Here is a 26,863-nt window from a genome sequence, read left to right as displayed (position 1 = left end):
TCATTTTCATTTATTTATTTATTCACATCCATTAAAATACATTGAGCATACAAAAAATATAAAAAATACATAAAAAACAAGGAAACAAAGACACATAGCAAGATGCAAGATAGATTTTAAAAAAGGGCTAAGATTGTATAAGGATAATTACAGTACATGTATAAAAAATGAACATGAAATGGGAAACTGCAAAAGAACAAAGCAAATGTTCTGTCGAGGCAGTCCCTATGGACAGTAAAATATAAAATTCAAGACTTGTACTGATAAAATAAACATATAATAATTAGGAAATGGAAATATGATGGGATAAATTAAATTAAGATGTTTGATGGTTGAAAAGAAAGTTTTTCAACTTGGATTTAAAAGAATTTAAGTATGAGATTTGTTTGCTGTTACGGGGAAGAAAATTCCAAATGCAAGGTCCTTTGAATTTAAAAGAAAAGGAAGATGCTGCATTTTTACATTCTTCAACATAATAATTTTCAGGATTTCTAGTGTTATAACTGTGCATCAATATTTTACTTTTGATCATTGAGGCAAGATTACACGGCACTTTATTTTGTTTATGTTTAAAAACCATTAATGCTACACAATATTGATTCAATTGATATACATTCAGGAAATTAAGTTTTTTAAAAAGTGGTTTTGAGGGAGCATTAAAATCAGACATGCAACATATTCTAACAATCTTCTTTTGTAATTTGAACAACCCAATGAGCCTGGTGGGATATGTGTTCGCCCAGACAGTGTTACAATACATTAAATAAGGCAAAATCATCGAGTTGTACAGTAAAATCAAAATATACTGTGGCAAGAAATGGCGCAGTTTGCTGATGATGCCAATATTCCTTGATATTCTATTTGATATGACTCGTATATGTTCGTTCCATGTTAAATGTTGGTCAATAACAACCCCTAGGAAATTTGTAGATTGCACACGTTTTATGACAACATTATTCATTTTGATGATTAAATTATTTGATAAGTCATCTGTAATAAAACTTTGCTTGTAACTAAAATAAATGAAACTGGACTTCGATGTGTTAAGTGACAACTTATTACAATTAAACCATTGTGAGACGTATTGTAATTCATCGTTCATAGTTTTCTTTAAGTCGTTAAAATTTTCATCACTACATAGAATATTGGTGTCATCAGCAAAAAGAATAAATTTCAGTTTATTAGAACAATTAATCAAATCATTTATGTACAATAAAAACAATAACGGCCCCAAAATTGAGCCCTGAGGCACACCACATTTGACTCTCTTTGGGTCTGACAAAACACCACTGTAAAAAGTTATCTGAGTTCTATCTTTCAAATAATCTTTAAACCATTTCAATACTGTACCTCGTATTCCATATATCTTTAGTTTTTTTAACATAATTGCATGATCAATAGAATCAAACGCTTTGCTTAGATCTAAAAATAAACCAACAGTATGCAATTTCTTATTTAATGAACATATTAAATAATTATGAAAGTCAACGAGAGCCATTTCAGTGGATACGTTTTTTCTAAAACCATACTGGCAAGAATTCAATATTGCATGTTTCGTTAAAAAGATTTCTAGACGATTATAAACAATTTTCTCAAGAATTTTAGAAAAAAATGGTAGTACAGATATTGGTCTATAATTTCCTATAATATTCATATCATCCTTTTTATGTATTGATGTAATTTTAGCAATTTTCAACTCCGATGGAATTTTTCCAGTACATAAAGAAAGATTAAAAATATGTACAAGTGGTTTCAAAATTAAGGCAGATATCTTTTTTAAAACACATGGATTAAAATTATCGATACCACAGCTATTAGTGCTTTTAAGTGATTGTACAATTTTGAAAATTTCAGATTCATTAACAGGAGTAAAAATAGTGACGATTCATTCAATCGAGGCAAGAATTTATAAAAAATCATTTTCATCACCTCGTGGAATACTATTGCACATATTTGGACCAATATTAATAAAAAATTCATTAAAGTGATTGGCAATTATGTTAGAATCATAAATATCTTGATCATTTATCTTGAAATATGTTGGAAGAGATTTTTTTGACTTACCAAATATTTCTTTGACCACAGACCAAGTTTGCCTAATATCACCTTTTGTCTTTTTGAATTTATGAGCAAAATAATTTCTTCGTGCTTGTTTCCTTAGTTTATTCACCTTATTACGGGCTTCATGATATTTTGTTTTATTTAAAAATGACCTAACTTTACAATATCTTTTATATAGCTTATTCTTATTTTGAATTAATTTTAAAAATTCAAAATTCAACCAAGGTTTTCTGCATTTTTGTTTACTTTACTTTTGGACTAATGTAAAGCTTTTATTGTAATAGAAGGCAAACTTAGTTTTAAACTTCTTGTAAGCAATCTCTACATCATCACAATGAATAATGCTTGTCCACTCTTCCGTGATCAAATCTGATTTCAAATTATCAATAGTATTATCATTAATCAATTGCTTTTTTACATTCTGTACATGTTTATTCGTATTGAATAAGGTATGATTTGTAATTTGAAAAATTGGCAAGTGGTCAGTGACATCATGATAAAAAATTCCAGAGGTGATGAATGAATTGATATTGTTGGTAAAAATATTATCTATTAGTGTTGCACTAAGAGCTGAAATGCGAGCTAGTATTTGATGATGATCCCTCTTGGTGTAACTTTTCCTCCAGTCTCCTCCTTCCGCTTCCCTACTCTGTAGCTTCTCTCTATATTATCAAGAGTGAGATTAACCTTTAATACGCCTGTAACTAAGTCCATTACTATTTTGTCAGTGTTTTCTCCCTTCCTTTCAGTGCATCCGAATAGCCTCAAACAGTTTCTTCTGGAGTATTGCTCCTGTTTGTTTGTCAAGTTATCAAGTCTTTGTATTTGTGTTTGTTGGATTTCTATCTTTTCTTTCTGCTTTGAGATTTCCTTAGACTTACTCTCATTGGAATTCTGTAAATCAAAGATTTCAGCCTTTTGCTTTTCTATTGCGACTTCCATTTCATTCATCCTTTTGTTAACCGATTCTTCAACAAGGCTTGTAAAGCGATCATTTTGTAGAATGTCTTTCACAATTTCTTGTATCAATGCTGAGTTAACAATTTGTTCTTTTGCTCGTGCTCTAGTGATCGGTGCCTCATTGTCAGCCATGGTTGCTAAGAAGTGTAACAATGGACTGCTGAATAATTGGTCTCCTGAAGATAGCACTAATGAATAGAATTCGTCTCCTGAAGATAGCACTGGTGAATCCAGTACATTATCTGAAGATAACACCGATGAATAGACTATGTACCGGTAGACAATGTAGTTGTGACACAAACAAAGAAGCACAGAGTTCACTAGAGTACATGCATGTAGGCTACTAAAGCTGGACAAAATCAGGTAGAAACCACATCAAACTGAGCAAATGGGACTGAAGTACAAAACATGGACTCCAAAATGGTTGAAAGTCAATTTGTATTTCACTGATAATAGTCAGCAGAAGTGGCTTCGAAATAGAAGAACATTCCTGGAAGTTTAAGTCATTCACACACTTCTACATACTTAAGTATGATCCACGAAATATATGATAGAAAGTTGAAATTTAGTCCTTCCTTCTGAGAATGTCAGCACAAATCAGCACAAGTCACACAGTATTATGACGAATGATACTGAATAATCCGTTGATAATTATATTTTGTGAAAATACCAGAAAAATGAATGTTCATTTGAATTAATAAATGATATCATTGATCATATTTCATTGAAACAACTTTAAAGGGGTACAATTCCTTTAAACACATTCATGACATGTTCATAAGCGGAGGGACGGCGAATTTAAATTCGTTTTGCATAATGGATGTTGCCGGACGGCACTCCGTCTTCTAAGATTCTATTGGTCACGTTGATGAAGAAAAGACAACTGTGAAGATGATTGGATAATTTTGTAAGACAGCCGGTCCATCAGAATCCTCAAAACCCTATATATATCTGGTCATCCAAGGGATTGAACCAAGGCATCTTGTTATAGTATCAAGTCTATAGCATAACGCTGAATCACGAAAGCTGTCACCCCGTCGCTATCGCATCTTTGACGTTTCATACGAAGATCGTGGCTGAAGTCAACTGCCCTAGTAGTATGGTGTCCAATCTGTCTCTGAGCTTGGTCGATGTGGTGACACAGTAGAAATACAAAAATCCACAGCCAAGAATACGAGAACCAGGCCTGTGAAATCTCCGCTATTTAGCGGAAATCCGCTATTTTCACTTTTAAGACCGATTTCAATTTCCGCTTTTTTCCTTTGTTCCATTTCCGTTTTTTCTAAGTCAAAATTCCGCTATTTTATCCAAAACGGCTGGGAACAAGTCTAGGTACATTGTAAATGGATGCGAGCAGAATGTGTGTGTTCTCTATGGTTGTGAATATACACGTTACGGGGCCTTGTATTTTGCCTTCGCGAAGTTTCGAATTTTTAGTATATGTAACTCTATGAAACTGCTGCGGATCACACCGTGTACCGTTGCCGTTGTTGGCATACAAGCGCAAAGCAGCGGCTCAAATCGCGATATTTTGCGACTGGTAAATACGTCTGTAAGGATGATGACGTCATCCAAGATGGCAACTTAAGTTGACCAACGAAAGGATCAAAGATGACGATGTTTCGATCATTATTTCAAAGGAATTAGCGGTAACTGCGGTCTAAGGTACGATATTTCTGAATTTTAAACATTTTTCCGTAAATATGGATGTGATTTCTTTTTCATAATGTGACATTTAATGTACAAAAAAACGATCGGAAAATCAGGTTTCCACTGTTAATTCTAACGTTACTGCTAAAATACGTTGTCTGTACGTACGGGCCTCCCAGCTCTTCAGTCTATGTATTGGTGAGTAGCCAACGCAGTTCAGCAGAACAACCAAAATACAGAGACTGAAGCTTTTGGTCTAGAAATACACCGTGAATCGTGATGGGCGAAAATGCAGCGGCTTGGCGATAGGTAGGTAAATTTTTAGATTTTTTCTGCTATTTTTTTGAAACCCCACTCACAGGCCTGGAGAACACAGTGAATATACTAGATTAGGTATAGGATTATGACTTATAAGTATCGCTGCTGCTATAAGCCAATAATAATTTTAATTGTTTGGGTGTAATTCATATACCATGTATAAGCGCGTTGAATCCTGCTATACGCATTACGCATTTGTTTTTCTCATTTTTCATAAATTTTTTTTGCCTCGAATCAACTTTGCAAAAATAGTTTTATTTTTTGTGCTACCTGGCTTAGTTCCCATTGATAGACAACTATCCTGATTTCAGATTTAGAATTGAAATATAAGTATCCTGTATGTTTTCAAATAGAAATAAAGTATATAATTTCATTTTAACTATTTATAATTAAAGGGGCGATAATTGTTTTTTTTTCACAAAGCAATTACCGTTGAATTAATAAAGTAGAAAGTTTAATGTCTTCTTAGATCTAAAACATAGTAATCATTCTGCTAAATCCCTTGTCTCCAATAGAATATTGCCAGCAATACAATGGATTGAAAAGGAATGCATCTGCTCCACGCAGTCAAACGCTGGACAAGTTCTTTACTTCAAAAAAGAAAAAGACTGGTAGGTCCACTCATCTTTTGTCTCTTCAAACCGAACTTAATAAATACAAAATCATTTTCTGATTAAGTTCATTTTCTCTATTGTATCTCTCGCTCCCCCTCTCTTCCACCCTTCCTCTCTCTCTATATATATATATGTAAAGCCCTCTCATCATGCTATGAGCGCCGGATCGGTAGCCTAGCAGATGGAGATAAATATGCAATGTAACGATTCAAAATAATTTGTTCATTAAATAAGTGTGGTGATGTAACAAATAGGATAATGCAAGTTTGATCACATTACAAAAATATATATCTATTCTTTTATCTACTTTTGCAGAATATATGGTGGGCATAGAGATTGTACCAGAACCCCAGTCTGACGTAGCTTCCACTTCATCAGCTTGTGATTTTCAGTCCCAATCACTACCTGAAGACAAGGCATGTGCGTCTAAAGACTCCCAAGCTAACTTAAAGATGAGAGACCCACAAGCAGACACTGGAGAAATGTTGGCTAAAGGAAAGGAAAAATTGCAACACACTGATCTAATACGTGCCATAAAAAAATCGCTATGTACCAAAAAAGGATCGTCTACCATATTCATTTCCCAAAAGCGAGGTATAATGGAGAAAAGGTTCCTTGGTAGGCACTACTATGATACATTTCTGTGGCTTACATCAAGTGAAATGGATGGATTTGAAGGTGCTTGGTGTATCTGATGTCCATTATTCAAGTCTTCAAGCACCTGTGGTGGCCACTGGGATATGGGAGGCACATTAGTAGAGAAACTAACAGGAAAAGATGGAGCTCTGACATCCCATGCAAACACCAACTATCACAAGTCTGTTGCCAGCAAAGTCACAGAATTTCTTGCTCGAAACCATGTGGATGGAAAGGATGACATAGCAAGCATTGTAGACAAAAAGAGGGAGGAGATAAGACAAGAGAGTAGATCAGCATTAAGAATTATTTCTGATACCCTGTGCATGTCAAAATATAGCATTAAGGATGCACAGGGATAGTGGGAGACTAAGTCTAGACGAGCCAGAAGAAAATGATGGCAACCTTAGAGCTTTCTTAATAGGGATGAGAATCTGCGCAGGCGATCAAACACTGCTTAATCATATCAAGCACGGTCAGGGAAATGCCCAATACATAAGCCCAGAGATTCAAAATCAGCATATGGAGTGCACTTCAGACCTAATAAAGAGGAAAGTTCTCAAAAGGGTTTACAAGGCAGGACTATGGAGTGTAATCGCTGACGAAACAACAGACAGGAAAATGAGAGAGCAACTCACCATTGCTCTAAGATACGTTGAGAAGAAGATAAACTAAAGGTAAACCTTGTAGAGTCTCCTATCTGTGTAGTAGATGTGCTACAAGAGATGGCAAAAAAGGTTGGAATAGACCCAAGCGATGGCCATAGTGAGCTGGTGATAAGTGGACGCATTATCAGTACAGTCATCCTAGCTAAACTCAAGGAACTCAATCTGGACCTAAGCAAACTAGTTGGTCAGGAATATGATGGAGCTAGTAGCATGGCCAGCCAGCAAGTTGGTGTAGCTGCTGTAGTGAAAGATGAAGCCCCCCCCCTTGCCAAATTTTTCCATTGTGCCATGCACATGCTGAACCTCTGCAACCAGATCTACTCAGGTCGTTTCCATTAGAAAGTGTCTCGACACAATACGGCAAATGACGTCCTTCTTCAACAGTAGTGCCAAGAGGGTCATCCACCTAGAAGCAGAAGTTGCAAATGCTGGTATAGATGAGAATAAGTAACGAAGGCTGAAAACTCTTTGTCAGACAAGGTTCCTTGAGAGACATGAAGCTGTGATGATCACCTTCTCTCTCTTGCCTTTCATCATTCGGGTGGTAGAAAATATGACAGGATGGCAAATGCCAGATGCCTGAAGAAACGCTTCAAGTCTTCTCAGAGCGCTTGCTTCATTTGTCTCTTGGTGTCCCTCTACATCCTTGCAAAAGTAAGCGGAATTCTCTTCCCAGCATCTCGAGGCATGCAGTCTGTCGGGCTAGATCTGATTCAAGCTCTGTCACTTGTAAAAGATGGTACAGAAGTACTACAGTCATGGAGGAATGATGACACATTTGACCTTGTATTTGTCAATGCTGAGAAGATGGCCAATGATCTGAATATGGCAGTAGAATGCCCCAGGATTGCAGACCGCAGCATGTTTCGCCCCAATGCCTCTTTTGGAATTCAAGTACAGAACCCGATTCTCGAATAATTACAGACCCAGTGTCTTCCTCTCGCGCAGTGACAATATTGTGACGCATCTTCAAGACCTCTTCAGTCCCACACTGGCAAAGATTTAATGGGCCCGCCTTGTGCCTTCATCACTTCATATGAAGATGTTCTTTCAGCAGAAGAATTGTATCATAGCCTAATTGAAATCAGTTGTCTCGAAGGGATTTCGCTCTGTTGATAAAGAGATGAAAGAAGTAAGAATGCAAAATCAGGAGAGAGGAAGCTTGTAAACAGTGATCCTGGCATTATAAGTAGGCTCGCAAATAACCCTATCAATAACCACTCGCTCCTTCAAGTCTTGGCACCCAACATGGAAATCTTATGATGAAATGTTGATTGTTTTGTGATTAATTGATTGAAATGCCAATACACTTATCACATGCATGATACCGGTACTCATTTCTGAAGATGTCCTCAAAGTATGAAATTTTGGCCAAACATATAAAAAATGAATATCCTTACAAATTTCAGACGGGGATTAGGAGTCGTGAGGGTGCAAGTAGCCGTCTTCTTTCTATTGTAAATAAAGGAGTCTGTAAGGTTTCTGCGCTTTGCGCCGGAGGGGGGGAAACTGCACCCTCTCCCTTGGGTTGCGCGCTATGCGTGCGGAGCTACCGTCCCCCCCCCCCCCCCCCCCCCCCCCGAAACCAAATCCTAGCTACACGGTTGCTCTGTTATATGCCATCTTTATTTCAAATCATCTCACAAAATGTATACTTTTTAGGAGATATGTAATACTTTTGACAATTATGACACTTTTTGCCTGATAGGTTCAAGATTTAAAGATTTTTTAGTTGATCGCCTAACACACAATAGAGCATGTTCAAAATGCATGACTATATATTCTGTTGTTTTTAAAACCCAGTGATTGATTTTTACATATTCCAACCATTTTATAGGTACCTGAATGGCCAAATATGTAAAAAAATGTAATTATTTGAATATGCTAGGTGTTCTTATAATTTTGGCCAATGTGCATCTTATGAGATCTTTATCAATTGATAATGATATAGTTTCACTCTTCCCCCATATGATTTGTGAAATTTGATTTACAGTTTTTTATTTAAAAGAGCCTGTTAAATTTTTTTCTGTAGTGCTCAAAATCATTTATGTCCAAATTGCTTTGTTCCTGTATTCTAATTCATATAAGAGGTTGTAATGCTTCCACATTATAATGGCTTGAGCATTAGTTCATGAAGTGAAGTTAGAGTTTTTAAAATGGGGCCTGGCATAAGACAAGGTTAATATGAATAATGATTTTGCTCATATTTTGTGAGGAAATCAGTTTTTTTCTATCTGTCAAGAGCTGGAAGTATAAATATAAGATATCACAAAGATGAGACAATGAAATTATAAAATCATTACTTTAAATTTTAAATATGACTTATGTTATGAATGTTACTATTTATCATAATTTCATGAAAATATTTGACACTTTATCCTAAAAAAACCCAATAAAAGTTGATATGATAGAAACTCTTGGCGGAATGTCAACTACCACAACAATAGTGAAACTTCCACCTCCTAATTGGCTCTTCCCACAGAAATTTGGTATCATAGCAACTATATTTATGAAATGGGGCCCTGGAATTTCCTTTTTATTATAGACCAATAAATGAATCTGAATCTTTGTTTTCATATCGAATAAAGGTGATACACACACACAAATTGAATAATTAAAACTGTTCAATTGTTTCCATATTGTTTACCTCATATGAAAAAACTGAAATAAAAGGAGAAGAAAGGGGAACAAATGAAGGAAGGTGAGGGAGAGAGAGAACAAAAGGAGGTGGATGATACAAAGAAAAGGGGGAAATCAGATAAAGATGAAAAGGATAACAAAGGAGATGAAGAAGATGAAAAGAAAGCTTCCAAAATTTAAATTAAGTTGAAAACAAATGATGAATTGGAGAGGGAGGGTAAAGGAAAGATGAGGAAAAGAAAAGAGAAACAAGAGGGAAACAAGAAGAAGATTAAGCTTGGGATGGTCATAGAGAAGAAGCTAGAGGAAGAAAGACAAAGAGAAATAAAGAAGATCTAGAGAGAGGAAGAGAAGGGGGGGTATCTTTACCTTAATTACAAGTAAAATTGTTAATACCTGGTTACCACTAGTGCAATCTGTTATGAATGCTATGATTGGTCTTTTGTACCTGATCAGGAAAATAGGTTTTTTTTCTATGATAAATGTGAATGCCATGATCTAATATGATACGATGTGATCTGATATGGTCACTATGATTACTCCTCAATTAAGACCATGGTTGACACGAATCATGACAGTGGGAAATAGGTATTAGGAATTTTGACTAGCTTAAAAGATTACATTATTTCCCCCAGTTATAAAAGCCAAATTTACATCTTATGTTTGCCTATTCATGAGACTAACTTTCAAGAAAAGTTAAAATTAAACCAGTGTTATTTTGGGGGTGCATATTGCGTGGTCAATTAGGACATGGACATAATTCATTTGGTAAAGTTGACAGTTCGGATAGTCTCTTTAATTCTAGCATCCTTCACCTTGGGCAATGGAAAACAGCAACCTCTTTAGGCATCTAAAGAATTTACCAGTGTACGTGCCACCTTCCTACCCTCACTGCCGGAATCAGTTGGGATTTTAAAGGTGGAATCTGTTATAATATATTTTTCTTTAATAAAAGAAGACAGAAAATATGATGTATATTTGCAAGAGTTTTTAATGCATACCAGTAGTCCGAGACAGATCAAGGATCTTAAAAATTTACATGAAGTTGTTTTCTCCAGATTTTGTTAAAGCCCATTATATTTAATATTGTAAAGTGATTTTATTTCCACAGTAAATATCATTTTCTTATAGCAGATTTGCAGTTTTATTTCATATCCTGCCCCGAAGATGTACAGTCTGTGTCCATTTCAATTTTGTTTGTCATGTTTTTAGCATTGAAAAACATTCATTTAAGTGAAAACAATTTATAAACAATCATTTGTCAACACTAAAACCAGGTTATTCTAAAGGTTGCTCAGAATGAATAGAATATTTACATGAACTCCCCTAGTTAGCCCTTTGTACATTCATAATTTTTCTTTCCAAGTATTTGATGTAGTATATGATACCTAGGGTGGATTATCCCTTTAAGTTGACCCTAATTGATATGATGACAAACACAGTAGCCTCATCCCTGGGGATTAGTGGTCTGATTACCGTTATGATATATCATCTGACCCCTTCTCCCAAGTGCAGCTAATGACAGGCAACTTCATTAAAGATAATTCATCTTGAGTACTGCCAATGTCAAGACAAATACAATTCAAAATATATTGTCTGAAAATAACTAGGTTATAGTAGTTGTGTACAGCATTGGACCTGTTGTAATTTTTAAGATGTGAAAACCAATCATTTGAATACATTTGTCCAGCTCCTAAATATCATATATTAACAAAAAGTGGAGATACAGAATCACATACCAGTACCTTTTATTTAAAAAGTCAAGATTTTGCTATATTTTATCTTTTAATTAACAGAATTCAATTTTTCTTCATGAGTGCATTCTTCAAAACTGGCATACATAATATTGAAAATATCACAAATCAATTTTAAATTCCACTTGGATGTAATTCTCCCTTTAAACCTCTAATTTACTTGGCACTTTCTATTTGTAATTGCTATTACTCCACCGTCCAACGGTACTCTCTGTCTAGATACAGGTGGCAGTTTGCACACATCAGGGAGTCTGCATAACATCCAGCACCTATAGCATCGCTAGGAATTCAGAAAGTCAATATTTGGCTCATAACAATTTTTTTAGTTGTTCCATCATTATTTATATTTGTATTCATCTTCAGAGGATCATCATAATTAAATTGATATTTTAGAGGATACATGTATACTCTCAGGATTTGAAAGTCGATATTTTGATGAACACTGTATATTGCAACTAAAGAGTACAAATACTTATTTGGAAACCACCTTCATAGGATGTGTCTACTCATTTATGTTCTTTTTAAAAATATATATATCAACAGCGATGATATATATTGTGTCGTCTGTATAAAGGCATTTAAGACGTAGTATCTATGGGCTTGCAGATTATTGTCGCCCCAGTTACCACATTCATCCATCTTGCCTATGTTCAATATATCCACGTTTCATCCTTGTTTTTAATGAAATTGATTAGTTAGGAGTGATATCTTACCCCCTCCCCTAGCACTGATGTTACAAGGATACTCCAATAAGTATGATTAAAGAGTTATACGATGTGTGAAAATCAACTATTTGTGTATGATTTCAGATTGGAGGTCATCTTGTCATAGACCTAGAAGGATGTTTTGTGCAGCCGTCAGATGTTGATGATCGTCGATTTGTCTTTCATGTTCAAAATATACAGGATCCAAAGAAGTAAGTTCAATTCACTTTAACATTTTCTATTCTCGAGAAGGTTAACTAATTTTTCTTGTCTGTTTTTTATCTTGAATTTCATTTTACATGTGATTGTTCACAGCATTCATTTTTCAAATCATTATCTACTAAAGAGTGTTTCTTTGCTAAATGGCAAATGCATTCAGACTTTTCACATAAGAAAAACATACTATTGTGTTCTTTATATTTTCTCTCTTCCCATTTCCCTCAGTTCTAATCCCTATCTGTTATATTGACTTGTCTTATTTGTATCTTCACCCTTTCTCCTCAGTGGCTTTCATTGCTTTTTCATTATTATTCCATCTGTCTTTTAGTACTACATTTTCCTCCTCGTTATTGAACTATCTAATGGTATATTCTTTATTGTTTGGTTGTTTTTTTGTGTGTGTGTTCAGGTCAGTCCATCTTCAGACAATGAGTACCCTTGATAGAGAAGAGTGGATCTGTACCATCAGGAACATCAACTCAGACTACAGTGCTGGATCCGGGAGCAATCGGGTAATACATGCAACCTTGTACAAGAAATATTGTTCAAATTGATATACCGGTACATGTATGCATAAGTTGAAAGACAAGGGAGATGGGATACTCTGATTTTGCTTGTCAAATTGTGCTGCTGCTGATTGCTGCCACTTCCAACCAATTTTGGTTCAGTGGGGATGTTTCTTAAGTGGGGGGGGGGGGGGGGGGGGGCTGCTCAGTGAGCAACGATATAAAAACAAATAAGACACAAAATCATACCTCTTGTTTTAGGATTTTCTAGCCCTAAACTATGTCTCTTAGAATATCATTATTGTAGTGGATATTGATAACAGAGGAAATAGATTGATGCAAGTATCTAAGAATTTTAAAATATAGCTTTAAAAAAATCGCTTAAATATTTTTTGTTGTTGATTTATGTTTTTGATCTTTTATAACCAGGGTAGCATCGTGAGTGAGGATTCAGGATCGGTCCCTGGGGTAAGCTCTGATGGTAGTTCATCAGGGAGTGTGACTGGGACCAGGTCAAAGATCAGACCACTTCCACTTCAGAACAAGTAAGAAAAATCCATTCAAGGTCATAAGGCCTGGTCACACCGCTCGAGCGTTGTTGGAGCGGTTGTGGAGCGGTAGGGAAAGAGGGTCAATTTTCGCTCATAAAATTGGGGAAAAAATAGAAAACAAAAAAAAAACAATCGAAATCGAAAATGGTGAACGGTAGCGAGAGGTGATGATTTTTTTTCTCTTCGCTCTACGACCGCTCCAACAACGCTCGGGCTGTATGACCATGCCTTTAGATGAGACCCTCATTTATAAACAATAATAAATCCCCATGTTGCCAAAATATTCTGATTTTTTTTCAAAGCAGTGTGATCTTAATTTCAATTTTCGATTGATATACTGATAATTTGTGTTGGGACATTTCTGGTAGTTTACCTGTTTCACCTTTGCAAAAAGGTGTGTGTGTGTTTATTTATCATTTGTATTAATGTTTTTTTTTGCCTTTTTATATTTCACATTTATGACAATTACTTTAAGCCTTTATATTTGATCTATTTTTATTCTTCAAATTGGAATTTTTTTAATTCACTCATTTACTTTCTCTTTCATGTATCAGAAATAGATGGATAAGATGTAGATTGTCTCAATAGAATTGAGAAAAAAAAAATTACATGAGAAACAGCAATATTGATAGTTCTAGTATGTTGCCAATTTCAAAATTTAATTCATTTAAACATTTTGTATCAAACCATCAATACTAGTGCAGTAAAAATGGCCAAATAAGTAGAGTTTTGTTGCACTCTTTTTGTATTTTTTTAATGGTTCTGCATCATAGTTACTTTATCTTAGGAGTTCCCTAAAATACTTTTTACAGATGTAATCATGAACACGAATAATAATTCGTGGTATGCATTCTCATGTCACAGCTCAAAAGGAATAAATGAAGGACAGAGGTCGCGATCAGGGAGCAAGGATGTCCCCTCGACCCCACCCCCTTCACCGTTTGACAGCATGCTGCCGACCACACCCATATCATTTGATATGATCTCTCCAGGGGAACCAGTGCCCCCCTCCTTGGTCAAAGCCAGCCCCACCCAGAGGGACAATCCACCAAGAAGGATCAACCCTTTCAGTGAACCTGCTGGGCAGATAAGAGTGGAACAGAGTATGTTTGTCAAACTCCTTTCTTTCATACACCCTCTTTCTCCCTCTCTCTAATTTTCTTTGTATTTTTTTCTCCCCCTCTCTCTCCTTATCTCTTTTATTTGTTTTCTGTCTACCTCTTCCTCTCCTCTTCTTCTCCATTTACTTCTCTCTCTCTCTCTCTCTCTCTATTTCTCATTTATTCCTCTCTCTTTATCTCTGAGGGGGTTTTGCAAGAAAATATTTGCCATCAATTGCAAATATTCTGTTCCAATTTTATAATTGATAAATCAATTTTAACTGCAGCAAATCAGATTACGCCCCTTGTTTCTAGAAGTAGATTAGCAATAAATCTTAAATTCACAATTAAATATAATTGATTTAGAGACCACAAAATTGACTTGCAATTGATTGCAAGTTTCTTGCAATGCCCCTTTAGACTTTCTCTTGTATAATCCCTCTCTTTCACTGTATGTCTTCATCAGTCCATTTCCTTCTTTTATTTTGTAACTATTCCACTGAGTAGTAAATCCACTCCTGCCTTTTCACTATTTGTATATCTGTGTAATGATGTAGGTATATAATTGAAATTGTACTATTAGAGCATGTATAGCATTTTTTTAAAGGCTTGAAAATGTGAATGATAATCAGGGACATCCGACATTCCAATCTGAACAAGGCATAATGTTCTTTTCTCATCCTTTGATTCTCTGAAAATTCAAAATCTACTTTTGGGAATATGTGCTCTCTCTCGGTCATGTTTTTATTTTTATTTCTAAGAAGGCAAATGTAATGATAACATGTCACAGAGCTACAAGCAGTTATTATGTTCTGACATTCTCAGTTTATCCTATGTTTGAGGAGAACTTTATTACCAAAAAGGAAAAATTTGCATTATTTTTATTTTGATCAGGATCCTGATCAACATAATTTTGCATGAATAGTTAGAATACGCATCCATTACATCATGCTTTTATTTCTTATCATCTCCCTTTACAGTCTTTAGGACATTAATATTCATACAATATGGCTATGAACTGGAATAGTGACAGACAATTACCCAAACTTAAGAGAGGCTTTAATCATCAGTTTGATGGTTTGCATTGATTATTATTCATATTCATACTTTCTTCAGGTAAATCCAGTATCCCAGGATTCCTTCAACAGTACGTGGTTCGCTTCCTTGGGTCAATGGAGGTCAACCGAGACAAAGGCTTGGATGTACTTATGCAGACAATACGACACATCATGGCTGCCCGGGCGATACACAATATTTTCCGAATGACAGAATGTAATCTGATCATTACAAATGACAGCATAAGGTATTATACTACTTCAAATATTTGATTCATGAATGCAGTTTATAAAGTAGTCTTTTCCTGTAATAAATTTAGGTGGTTAAAAAAAATTTACTATATGTGTTCATTCTGCTAAAAGATAAATGCATGTTGACTACATTGTACCTCCTAAACCTCATTATTATCTAAATTTCATTGTACATTTAGTGTGGGAAAGTGTTTCAAATTGTAGAAATGTTTTCTTCAGGTGTCAGTTTTGATATTATGCTTGGTACCATGTAATAGGATGATTAAAGGAATTTGCAAATGAAGTATATGTTGTATGATGTTCACATCTTTATTCTATTCCAAACAGGTTAGAGGATCCTAGTAATAACTCACTGAGGGCTTATTTTCACTTGAAAAACATCTCTTTTTGGGCTGCTCACCAGGAAAACAAAAGGTGAGAAAACATGGTCTGATACCTTGTCCTTAGAATGTCCATTGCATGAACATTTACAGTAAAATATGGTAATCATGGTCAGCTGCCAATCATATCACGGTTTACACGGTAGCTGGCTCATTTCTCAAGTTACTATAATAGTAACCTTCCAATAGCTTTGGACCCCATGCTTAATATTTATATGTAAGCCAACATTCACTCTGTTCTGTATGCTTATAGCATGGACTAGCAGTAATGAACATTCTACATTTTCTTCACTGTGTAAGAATCACCATTGCATGAAGATTTACAGTAAAATATGATAATGGGTCTCAGCTGCCAAATTAAATCAAGGTTGGCATGGTAGCTGGCTCATTTCTCAAGTTACTGTAATAGTAACCTTCCAATAGCTTGGGACCCACGCTTTATATTTATTTATATGTAAGTCCACATTCACTCTATTCTGTATGTTTATAGCCCGGACTAGCAATAATGAACATTTTACATGTTCAATGTTCAATGTGTACAAATCTAGAAGACTTTAAAGTAAGTAGCATATATACAAAGGTGTTTGTTCTACTTTAATGTCTAATTTCTTGATGTTATCCTCCCTTTTCCATCATAAAGGTTACTGGCGTTTATCACCATATCACGACCTGCCGACGCGGGTCGACCGACGTACACATGTCACGTGTTTGAGACGGACAGCGGGGGTGAGGAGATCTGCCAATCTTTGAGCATGGCTGCAGAAATCTGCTTCCAGGCCATCCTGAAGATGAGGACGTCTGGAGGGGCGGGAGACGGGTACGGAGGGGACATGTCAATGACCCCTAGCGGGCAGGTAACAGGAGGTCATTATGGGTCATGATGGACGCTGCTGCTCGCCTTCATTGTTTGCATGAGTAGCTGAACAAGAATAGAAAGCATAGTAAGCATGCTGCACATTCCATTCTGTCTCTTGCATTTAAAAGTCTCATTCAGATACTGCATGACAAAAGCTCAGCACCACTTTATAGGTTTATGGTGTTCAGACCTGGTTAGTCTTATCATCTTAATTAGGCTGATAAACACATAATAAAGGTAAAATAACAAGTTGTTCCAAAGTTGCACTAACAAGTCATGACATCATAATTGTGGTTGATATTATGAGTCTTATTATCAGATGTCAGAATCATCCTTGCATCTTTGGACAATATTACTTTGCACACACTCTTTTTAAGAATATGAATGGTCTTCTTTTTTTTTTTTTTTTTTGGGGGGGGTGCCTAGCAACGAAGGCATGTTCCACAAATAGCAAAATGTTTTTATGATGATTCATATTCCAATAGAGTTGCTGGCCTTTGTCATGAAATGTCTGAATGAGCATTTTACTATTTTCCTCTCTCTCTTTCTTTCTTTCTTTCTTTCTTTCTGTATTTATTTCTTTCTGTATTTCTTTCTTTCTCTCTTTCTCTCTTTCTTTCTTTCTTCTTTTTTTCTTTCTTTTTTTCTTTCTTATTTTCTTTCTTCTTTTCTTCCTTTCTTTCTTTCTTCCTTTCTTTCTCCCTTCCTTCCTTCCTTCCTTCCTCCCTCCCTCCCTCCCTTCTTTCCTTCCTTCCTTCCTTCCTTCCTTCCTTCTTTTCTGTTTTCTTTTAATTCTCACTTACTCTGCTCCCACTCTGTTATTTCAACTTTTTAAAAGTAATGTTATCTTCTCCTATTTCCTCTCTAATTTCCTGATTTTGAGATTTTTGTTTCCATTCTCATTACCGATATTTCAAGCTGTATTTCTTTGTTATTCTTTGTCTCTATTTTTATTAAATGATATATTTCTATTCTGTGGCTGTGTCAATTCCATTCTTTTTCCTTCTCTTTCCCTCTGTCTCTTTCAATTTTGAGTATTTTCCCTTGGTTCTTTTATTATCTCTTTATTCCTTCTATTTTTCTGTCAATATTTGGTGAGTCTTTTTCCTTTTCACTTTCTTGACCAATACAACAAGTACCAGCAAACTCACAATTCTATTAAGCTCTGTAAGAATGTCAATCTGTAAAACCATCTATTGAGATTTGCCCATCTTTTCTCTGTCTGAAGTCTTTCTTTAAAAGCCAAACCCACTCCAACAATAATTTGATTTGATAAATAGAGAAAAAAATCAAACAAGCAGAATACTGTAATTCAATGGGGATTTTTTTTTAATTAAATTTTTAATGAAAATTCTGTGTGATGCTTGTTTTATATTTACTCCATTCAATTTGTTGTTGGGGTGCCCCCCCCCAAAAAAAAAAACCCAGTTTGATGGCTGAATAATTTTTCTACATGATTTGGACACAATACCTCAAATTTAATAGATTAAGGCTATTTAAGTAGTTATATTGCTTGAAATTGTAGTTAGGCAGTTTATAGCAATTTTAGTGTCACTGAGTGTTACCCATGTGTAAGCATAGCCTTAATAATGTTAAAATCAACTATATCTACTGCTAAGTAAATGATCAAAGTACCTAGAAACATTTTTTTGTCTGGTATCTTTAAGGAAGAATAAATTAATGGTTCATTAAAACAGTGAGCAAAACTAAAGGAATAATAGCTTTGAGATTTTCATCAGAATCAGCAACATCTAAAAAAGGTTTAATATATGTTTGATAAAAATCAAATACTAAAAAAAAGAAGTTTGCAAGCCATTATGTTTTATTTTTTTAATTGTATGATTACAGTAATGTATCAAATACCAGTTCATGAATTTATATCCAAATAGCTTTGATATTTGCACACCTTACTGAAGTGCAATTATACAGTTACCCTGTTTATTGTGTGATTTCTAATTGTTAAGTTTGTTAGCAGCAAGATGAATTGTGAATTTGTATTTAAATGTCATATTGTCATCCTTTGCAATGCACATTGTTGAATTCACCCATTCAAATTCTCAAAAGTTTTGGTTCATACTTTATTATAAATGATCTTGGATTCATTTGCATTTCCTTCTTTTTTTTCTTCAGCCCACTCCATTCTGAAATGAAAATTTGAAAATTATAATTCATAAAAATTTTTCCAGCATGCAGGTTTTATAAGAAACTGTTGGTGAAAACTAGGCATTAAAAAAAAAACAATAAAAGCTTTACCAAGAGAGGTCGCTAGATAATATGAAATATAAAATTCACATTTTCACAATAATGGCAAAGAATGATCGGATCCTTTACTTCCGTAGTAAAATTGTTGAAATGTTAGAATATGATCCAATATTAATGATAATAATGAACCTTTTTGTAGCTGTAGACAGACTTTAAGCTGGTAGCTTTATTTATTTCCCTGCATTAAATGTTTTAACACTAAGGCTTTGGTATAGGCATATTTAAAAAAATAATAACTCCTGAAAAGTTTAGTGAATAATGTGTATGTGTAGAATAAGATTAACATTTAGGATATGCGTAGATATCAGACTTACCTGCTTCTAAAGGAAGATATTATGAAGCACCAAGGTGTAATCGAGTATGATATTTGAGTACTAATACGAACTATATCATCACATTGACAGATATGTAATCGGGGGATGAAAGTTGCATTCTGATATTGTTCTATTTTGTTTTTTGTGCATCTTCAAATGAAACCTGTATTAGAAGTATTTTGCATACTTCATCACATTTATTTTAGGATTACTGTTAAAACCTGCTATGAATAGTAATATATTATGAATTAAACAAATGAACATATTGAGCTAAATAGTGTTCATTCACCTAACCAGTGCTCACCTGGTTAGATGCATTGATAAGGGCAGATACGGAAAGATGAAGGCAATATTTGTCCTACAAAAGTAATGAGAGTATAATAGCCTCATAGGACATAAAAAAAAAACCTCTTAGACATCCATGTTCATCAAGGAATGAAGTGCATGTGCAGTAATGCTCCATAGATTTAAAAAAATCCTTGCATGTAATAGGTCTGCATAATATTACAATAGATAAATATTACATCTATGGAACTTTGATGAATAGATTAAATATTGTGTAGACAATATTTCACAACATCCAACAATTTACAAATAAATTGGGTCCCAGACATTAGAAAAAGTTCAAATTATTAATCGGTAATAGGTCAGGTATCCCTAATTACAATTCTGTAAGGTCCACAGGAAGGATCATGAGACTATCAACACTATAAAAAATAAGTTTTGACTAATTGCTTGCCAACTTGACAGAAACCAATGTATGTACATTATTTTGTATTAATTTTTGAGGGACGATATATTGCTTTATAGTGGTATAACTCTTGGCAGTAATATTGCGTAACTGTGGCATATGATGAATTTTCTTCCAGACTGTACTTCTTCCATTATGTACAACAGCCTATTTATCTATCTTTATGTATATATTTGCACATGATATGATAGCATCCATTAAGATGGCATCATTTGTGATATGATGGTGAAAAAAATAAAAATATTAATGTAAGGAATCATATAAATATTAGTCCATATTAATCCACTTGGTCCTGGTCCTTCTTTCTTGGAACAGGAACTTCCCAGCACCACAGAGGGCACCACGGCATCCATGCCCCCTCCTTCATCACTACCCCCTTCCATGGATCCACCACACCCCATCCACACCTCTCCCCCTCCCCCTGGTGATGGTCTCACCCCACCCCTCTCGGCCTTGGATCTCAACAGCAATCAGAATGCCAATATTGCCATGGCGATCCCTGATGCCAATTTTCCAGTCAATGTTGTGCTGAATCTTGGAGGGACAACTTCCAAGGAATCACAAGCTTAATAATATACCTAGGATTTTTCCTTTCTGCATTAAATGTATGTTTGTATAGAGAAACTATAATCAAATTTCATTTACTATGATTTGTATTGTTTTGTTTTGTTGAAGTACATGTGCTATATAAGTCATTTTTATTTCAAGAAGCCCAGTGGTATAATGCTAGGATAATGACAGGCCAAACAAGTTGTTATTATAGAGTTATTTGCTCACATGTCAACTATTTACACATGAAATATATTGGAAATGTCATATTTTTTCCATTAGAAAAATATATATATATTCGGTCTGTTTTATGTAGTGACATACCACTTGCTCCTTTGATAAATACTCCTTATTGTAATTTTAGAGATGTGATAAGAGTAAATGAGGAGAGTAAGGGTTTGATTTGAGATGTCCATGTCAACTGAGCAAATGTCATTGTCTTGATTTATGTCATATTATAAAATGGAACTTAATTCTGCATAATAGCATGACAATTTTTTATTTATTTCAAAGTCATATTTTCAGGAGAGACCAAAAAATGGTTGCCTTAACACTTTAAACAGATATTTATCCCTTTGACATGTTTTTTCTTGTAATAATTTTTTTTTGATAGAGAGCTATGATTTGGTCCACAGGATATTACCTATTGTGTCATTAAAAAAGTGGACATATTCAATTCCTCTTCAAATTTGTTATGTTGTGGGTAAGAGTGGTTGCCTTTTTTATTTGCCAATAAAGAATAGTTTTAAATGTTAATATTTCCTTCTCGGTTAAAAATTCCTAAACTTGATCATTTTTTAAAGATGTTTTTTTCCTTCATTTATAGAGATAGTATAGTTTGGAAAAGATAGAAATTAATATTGTGAGATTACAAATGCTTTTAATGATATTCAAGGAGGCTATTGTAGAAAAAAAAATTAGCCAAATGCTAATTATTGATCTTCAAATGCCCTCATATTTATTAATTATATCATCTACATGTATGTGTTTCTGTGTGCATTAATATGTCAACATTCAAACTCGCCAGAGTTTAATCAATTTGTTCCCATTTTAGTGATTCCAAAACTTTATAGCACAAACCACCAGTACTTTCCCAATATTTTGAGATAGTTTTATCCTTTATTTGAATTGCATAAGTTAGTTTAATTTGACTATCCATAAACCATATAAGTTTTCATCTTCTTATAAAGAAACTACTAAATCATGGCAAAAGAGAAGGACCTCCTTCTAGGGAGCTGATGAAATATTTATATAGACAGGGTATAAAATGAAATTATACCTTGAAAATTCTGCCTTAAAATCTTATCAGGGTTTTTCTATTTTGATGACTGACATTGATATAATTTTCATTATGGAAATATTTTTCTGTAACTACCAATGTTCCATAGGCCACCTGCTTGAAGTCTACATATTTGTTCATATTCCTGAAATAGTCTTAATGATAGATGAGTATGTTTGTCTCCTCACATCTTTCAGATTTTACTGTCAAACGTTGATCCAAGATGTAAGTGAAACATTGTTCTGACATTATAGGCATCGCGGCCACAGTAATGGTTATAAGATAACAGAGCCTCAATCGGCACATTGTTAGTGCTATCAACAATTGTGCATGGCTGATGCTGGCTGACACTGGTCCCATACGATGTAACCCTGTTTAGTAATATTTCAGTCCATGTCATTATGACAAAGGCCCTGTAACACAAAACTCAGTGATTGATTATAGAGCCAATTTTTATGGTTGATTTGCAAGTTTTAAAAGATCTTTCCATGCAACAAATTGTACAGATGTACTGTATGATTTGTTGCCAAGCTTTGTATTACATGTATTTGGTCTTGTCGCGACTTTTTTTCTGGGAATCAGGTAGTTTAGACATGGACTTCAATGATAAGCAAATGTTTTCACAGGTAACAGCACAGTCATCCGTGCTTATGATGCATGTGCCATTATGTCATATCAGGCATGCAATTCCCAAGAGATTTAAAAAAAATTCCCTAAAATTTTTTGTTTCACACTTTTATGCTGTCCATGCTTACTTAACACTTCATATTTATAGGGGTGGGAGAGGGGACAAAAAAGTATATCCAGGGATGCTTGCATATTTCAGTATTTTGGCATAGTTTAATATATGTCTCTATATTCAACCAATCAGATCACATGTACCTGATCATTGTACTTAGTATGGTCATGGAAATGATTTTTAAATCAGGTTCCACAATTGCCTTTAAAAGAAGTGTGAACACAGTTACTGTCTGATTTAGTTTTTGTCAATAATGACTCACAAAAGTTCATACCAGTTTGCAGAGTACACTTGAATGAGAAACAGAAGGTGCTGATGAGAAAAGTTGAAGCTTTTGTTTTAATCTGAATAGTTATAATTACGTATCAATTATCATCCATGGGAGAAGGGGGGGGGGGGGTGAAATTTGGGCCCCATAAAACAAAGCTAAGTAACTGATTGTACATCTTATTTGTGTGATTGATTGCACATAATTATCAGTGCAATCCATCGTTTAAAAAAACAGCACTGCAATCAATAAGTTTTTGTGATATGGGATCTTGATTGCTGTAGCTCGATCAACAGTTGTGCCTTGTCATATTCATATCAGTACATAGTGCTCAAAAGGCCAGCTGTGAAATAACTGTAAATGATGATTACTCATTTTTATGTATGTGAAATTTATGTAAAATTCTATGATGGTTGTAGCCATTTTGTACAGTGTAAGGTAAGATTGATATAATCCATGTCACATATTCATTTTATGCAAGATGTTATAAACATTTGATACTTGTTGAAAATTCTATAATATCGGCCTAATTTGTACTCTGTCACAAAAAATATTTTTTATTTTGTTGCAAATATTTGCTTTGGTACAGAAAGCGCTCCATAAGAATTATTCTTTAATGAAATATAAAAAATATTTCAAATAATTTGCGACCTATATATTTACATCATTTTCCTCTTTGACAGAGATTATCATTATAGAGTAATTTCATTCTTAGGTGTTCTAGTCTACACATTTTACCAACCACTTATTCAATTGGATGAAAGTATACACTATTACTGTACCAGATACAAAGAAATGTTATGGTGAAATGATATTCAGCCGTTGATAAGTGCATGCATGCATAAACAGCAATTTTGTAATATTTTTATCATTGCAGATGGGACAAGACAACCCTCTCCCATAGGATCCTGTACTAAATAAAATTTGTGGGTAGCACCCCCCCCCCCCATTGTTGCCCATGGCTGCATGAGCAAATACAACAATATCATGAACGCTGTGTCAACCACAGATATTGTCAACATATTCAAATTTAATCTAATTGTTTTGAAAATTTGATATTGAATTTTGAAAAATATGAGCCAATATTTGAAAAATGTAATCATATTTGATTGTTGGTTCTTGGAACTCTCATTTTGAATTTTTTGTTATTTAAAGTTTCAGATTATGTGTACAATACAAAAAGGAACGTAATTTACTGAATTATATTGTCTAGAAGGAATATGTCACAATGATTGTAACATATTTACAATATTTGTAAAATTATATGTTTATAATTTTGCTAAACTTGATAATCTAAATGTATATTTTGAGGCTTCTCTGCCAAGTCCTTTTCCAAAATTTTGATGAATTTGTTTGTATTCTAACAATGAATTGATGTCATGAATTTAAATATTTTTGTATTTATTGATAAGTTGATGAGATATGAAAAAAATATATATTTGTAAAGATATAAATGATTGATTTTTTTTTAAATATATATTGGATATTCAAACATTGAACCAGTAATTTATTTGTTGATTTATCAGGTTTATGAAGAGCCAGTAAGATGTACCACTTCTTCATGTTTTGTAAAACTTGCTTTCAATAACAAATGCTGTATAAATATTTTTCTGGGCATATCAGTGTAAAATGGCATGATTTTGGTAGCTTATTTACCTTTTAAAGCAACCACATTTGTGATTTTTTGTCTAATGAATAAAAATAATTTCAAATGCATCAGAAGATTTAATATTTATCTGATCTTAACTATAATCTGCTATCTGTCTTTCATTTGGTAACACTGCCCTTTAATACTTTTTGAAATCAAACTAGCAAACTTGTTCATCTTTTTAAAGTCTTTTGGTGTATGTTTCCAGTGTGGTAATCCAATTTCAATCCCAATGCCGCACCTGTGTCCTTTGGCAAGGCATCAAAATTGATTTTGCTTCTCTTTACCCAGGCGTTCAATGGGTACTCATGAGGATGAGAAAGCAGTAATATAGTATGCATAACAATTGATCTTTAAATTTCTTACTAGAAATCTGCCCAGGAGAGAAGAAAATACATACATTGTGTATGGGCAAGCATGTCTGTAAAGTCCCAATATATTAAGCTTTTTTATGAAAACTGATTATTATTATTAATATCATTATTCATATTGATATTAACATCAATATTATTATGATGATTATTATCATCACTATTTTCATTGTAATTATTATTATTATTATTTTATTATCATTGAATGTCTAATCATGAGTGATGGTCATCATATATGTTTTATTAACATGGTTTCATTTCCTATGTCCCCATTTATTGCTTATATTTTAACTATTCTTTCATGATTGATATATTGTTACAATATCATAGACTTTATACACAAAGGGTTTTTTGTATGGAGGTAGATGTAAACTTGTTCAGAGTGTTGTAGTGTTTTGCTAGTTGTAAGAATTTATATGTTATTTTGTCAACTGTGTAATATCGGTCTATGTTTGTTTCCCAGAGAAAACCAAGCAAATCATTTAACTAGTTAATGAGGTGTTGAATGATGCATTATGTGGTTTAAAAAGTTATTTATTCAAGCTCTCAAGTTCACAAGCTGTGATAAGTTTGCTTTGTTCATTGAGTATGATGTATAGAAAAAATTATTAGGTGCTCTTTTTGTTGCCATATGCTATTTTTGCTGACCAATGTTTCATTAGTCCAATCATATGCTGTAAATGCCTTTCTCTGACCTGGTTTGCCATTTTTTCATTTTGAAAAATGAATTTGCAAGGCATTTTAACAGTTTTCATTAGGTAATTCTACACAAGAAAAATTCATATTGAGAAGTTTTGATTATTAGATTAAAACTTGGAGAAAAAATTAGAAGTGTTTGACTTCGAACAGATTTCTAAATCAATGATGGATTATAAATTGATATTCATTTCCCCCTTTTTTATTCAAAGTAGGTATGTTTTGCCTTGTGTTCCTACATTGTTATGGAAAGAAACATATTTGATGCAGGGGCCGCGGAATCGGGGGGGGGGGGGGGGGGGGGGGGGGGGGGCTTCAGCCCCCCAACTTTTTTAAAAAACCATGTACAAAAACGTAAAAAGACCATATGATTGTGATTTTTTGCATGGTCAGCCCCCCCCCAAAAAAACTTTGAAAACCGTTCCACGGCCCCTGTGATGAAGTGTAGTGATCTCGGTTGTCAAAAAATTATGACCTTTCTTAAATATTTTCTATGACGTTCAGACTTTTCTTTTCAAGATTTTTCTCATGATAATACACAAAATTTCTAACAACACTTTTTACATATGTTTTAAAGCATAATTGAAAGAGAAAGAAGTATAAATAGTACAAAACATTTTAAGAATATATAGTAAACAACAAAGATTGTAAATGGAAAAAAAAACATAATTTCTGCATTTGATTAGAAATGTAGAAATAATCGGCCTTTCATTAAGGTTTGTTTCTTTTAGAGCTTATAATTATTTAAAACTTGTAACATTCAGATATTCTTGCTGGCCTTGAACTTTTAAAGGTGCAGTTTTTTTTTTTTTTTTTTACAATTTGAGTTACGTGCAATTTTATTTCCTCTTAAATCCTATATTTGTTTCCTTTTCTTTCTTTTTTTTTATTATATCATTGTATATATGGCTTTGGGTAATACAATCCTGCTTCTTTTTGTTTCATTTCTATTATGAAGATACATGATATTTCTATAACTGCCAGTCTGTAAATAGGTTAAGAAAAGTGTACTCCTTAAAATAGAGAATGACTATTCAAGAAATAAACAAATACTTATTTTAG

General features: G+C 33.9%; 1 protein-coding gene across 1 annotated transcript in view; it reads left to right on the top strand.

Moving 5' to 3' along the window:
- LOC121411078 (DCC-interacting protein 13-alpha-like) overlaps positions 1 to 25,220 on the top strand; it is a 36,599-nt gene extending 11,379 nt beyond the window's left edge. Inside the window, exons 10-17 of the mRNA XM_041603577.1 lie at positions 12,111 to 12,217; positions 12,634 to 12,736; positions 13,160 to 13,275; positions 14,146 to 14,384; positions 15,498 to 15,684; positions 16,016 to 16,102; positions 16,709 to 17,009; positions 20,567 to 25,220. Coding sequence (XP_041459511.1) covers positions 12,111 to 12,217; positions 12,634 to 12,736; positions 13,160 to 13,275; positions 14,146 to 14,384; positions 15,498 to 15,684; positions 16,016 to 16,102; positions 16,709 to 16,949 — 1,080 coding nt within the window. The 3' untranslated portion in view covers positions 16,950 to 17,009; positions 20,567 to 25,220. The remainder of the gene's footprint in view (positions 1 to 12,110; positions 12,218 to 12,633; positions 12,737 to 13,159; positions 13,276 to 14,145; positions 14,385 to 15,497; positions 15,685 to 16,015; positions 16,103 to 16,708; positions 17,010 to 20,566) is intronic.
- The last annotated feature ends 1,643 nt before the right edge of the window (positions 25,221 to 26,863 follow it).

The sequence above is a fragment of the Lytechinus variegatus genome, chromosome 3 (genome assembly GCF_018143015.1).
Source record: "Lytechinus variegatus isolate NC3 chromosome 3, Lvar_3.0, whole genome shotgun sequence".
Lineage (NCBI taxonomy): Eukaryota > Metazoa > Echinodermata > Echinoidea > Temnopleuroida > Toxopneustidae > Lytechinus > Lytechinus variegatus.
This window is presented reverse-complemented; position numbering and strand designations above follow the sequence as displayed.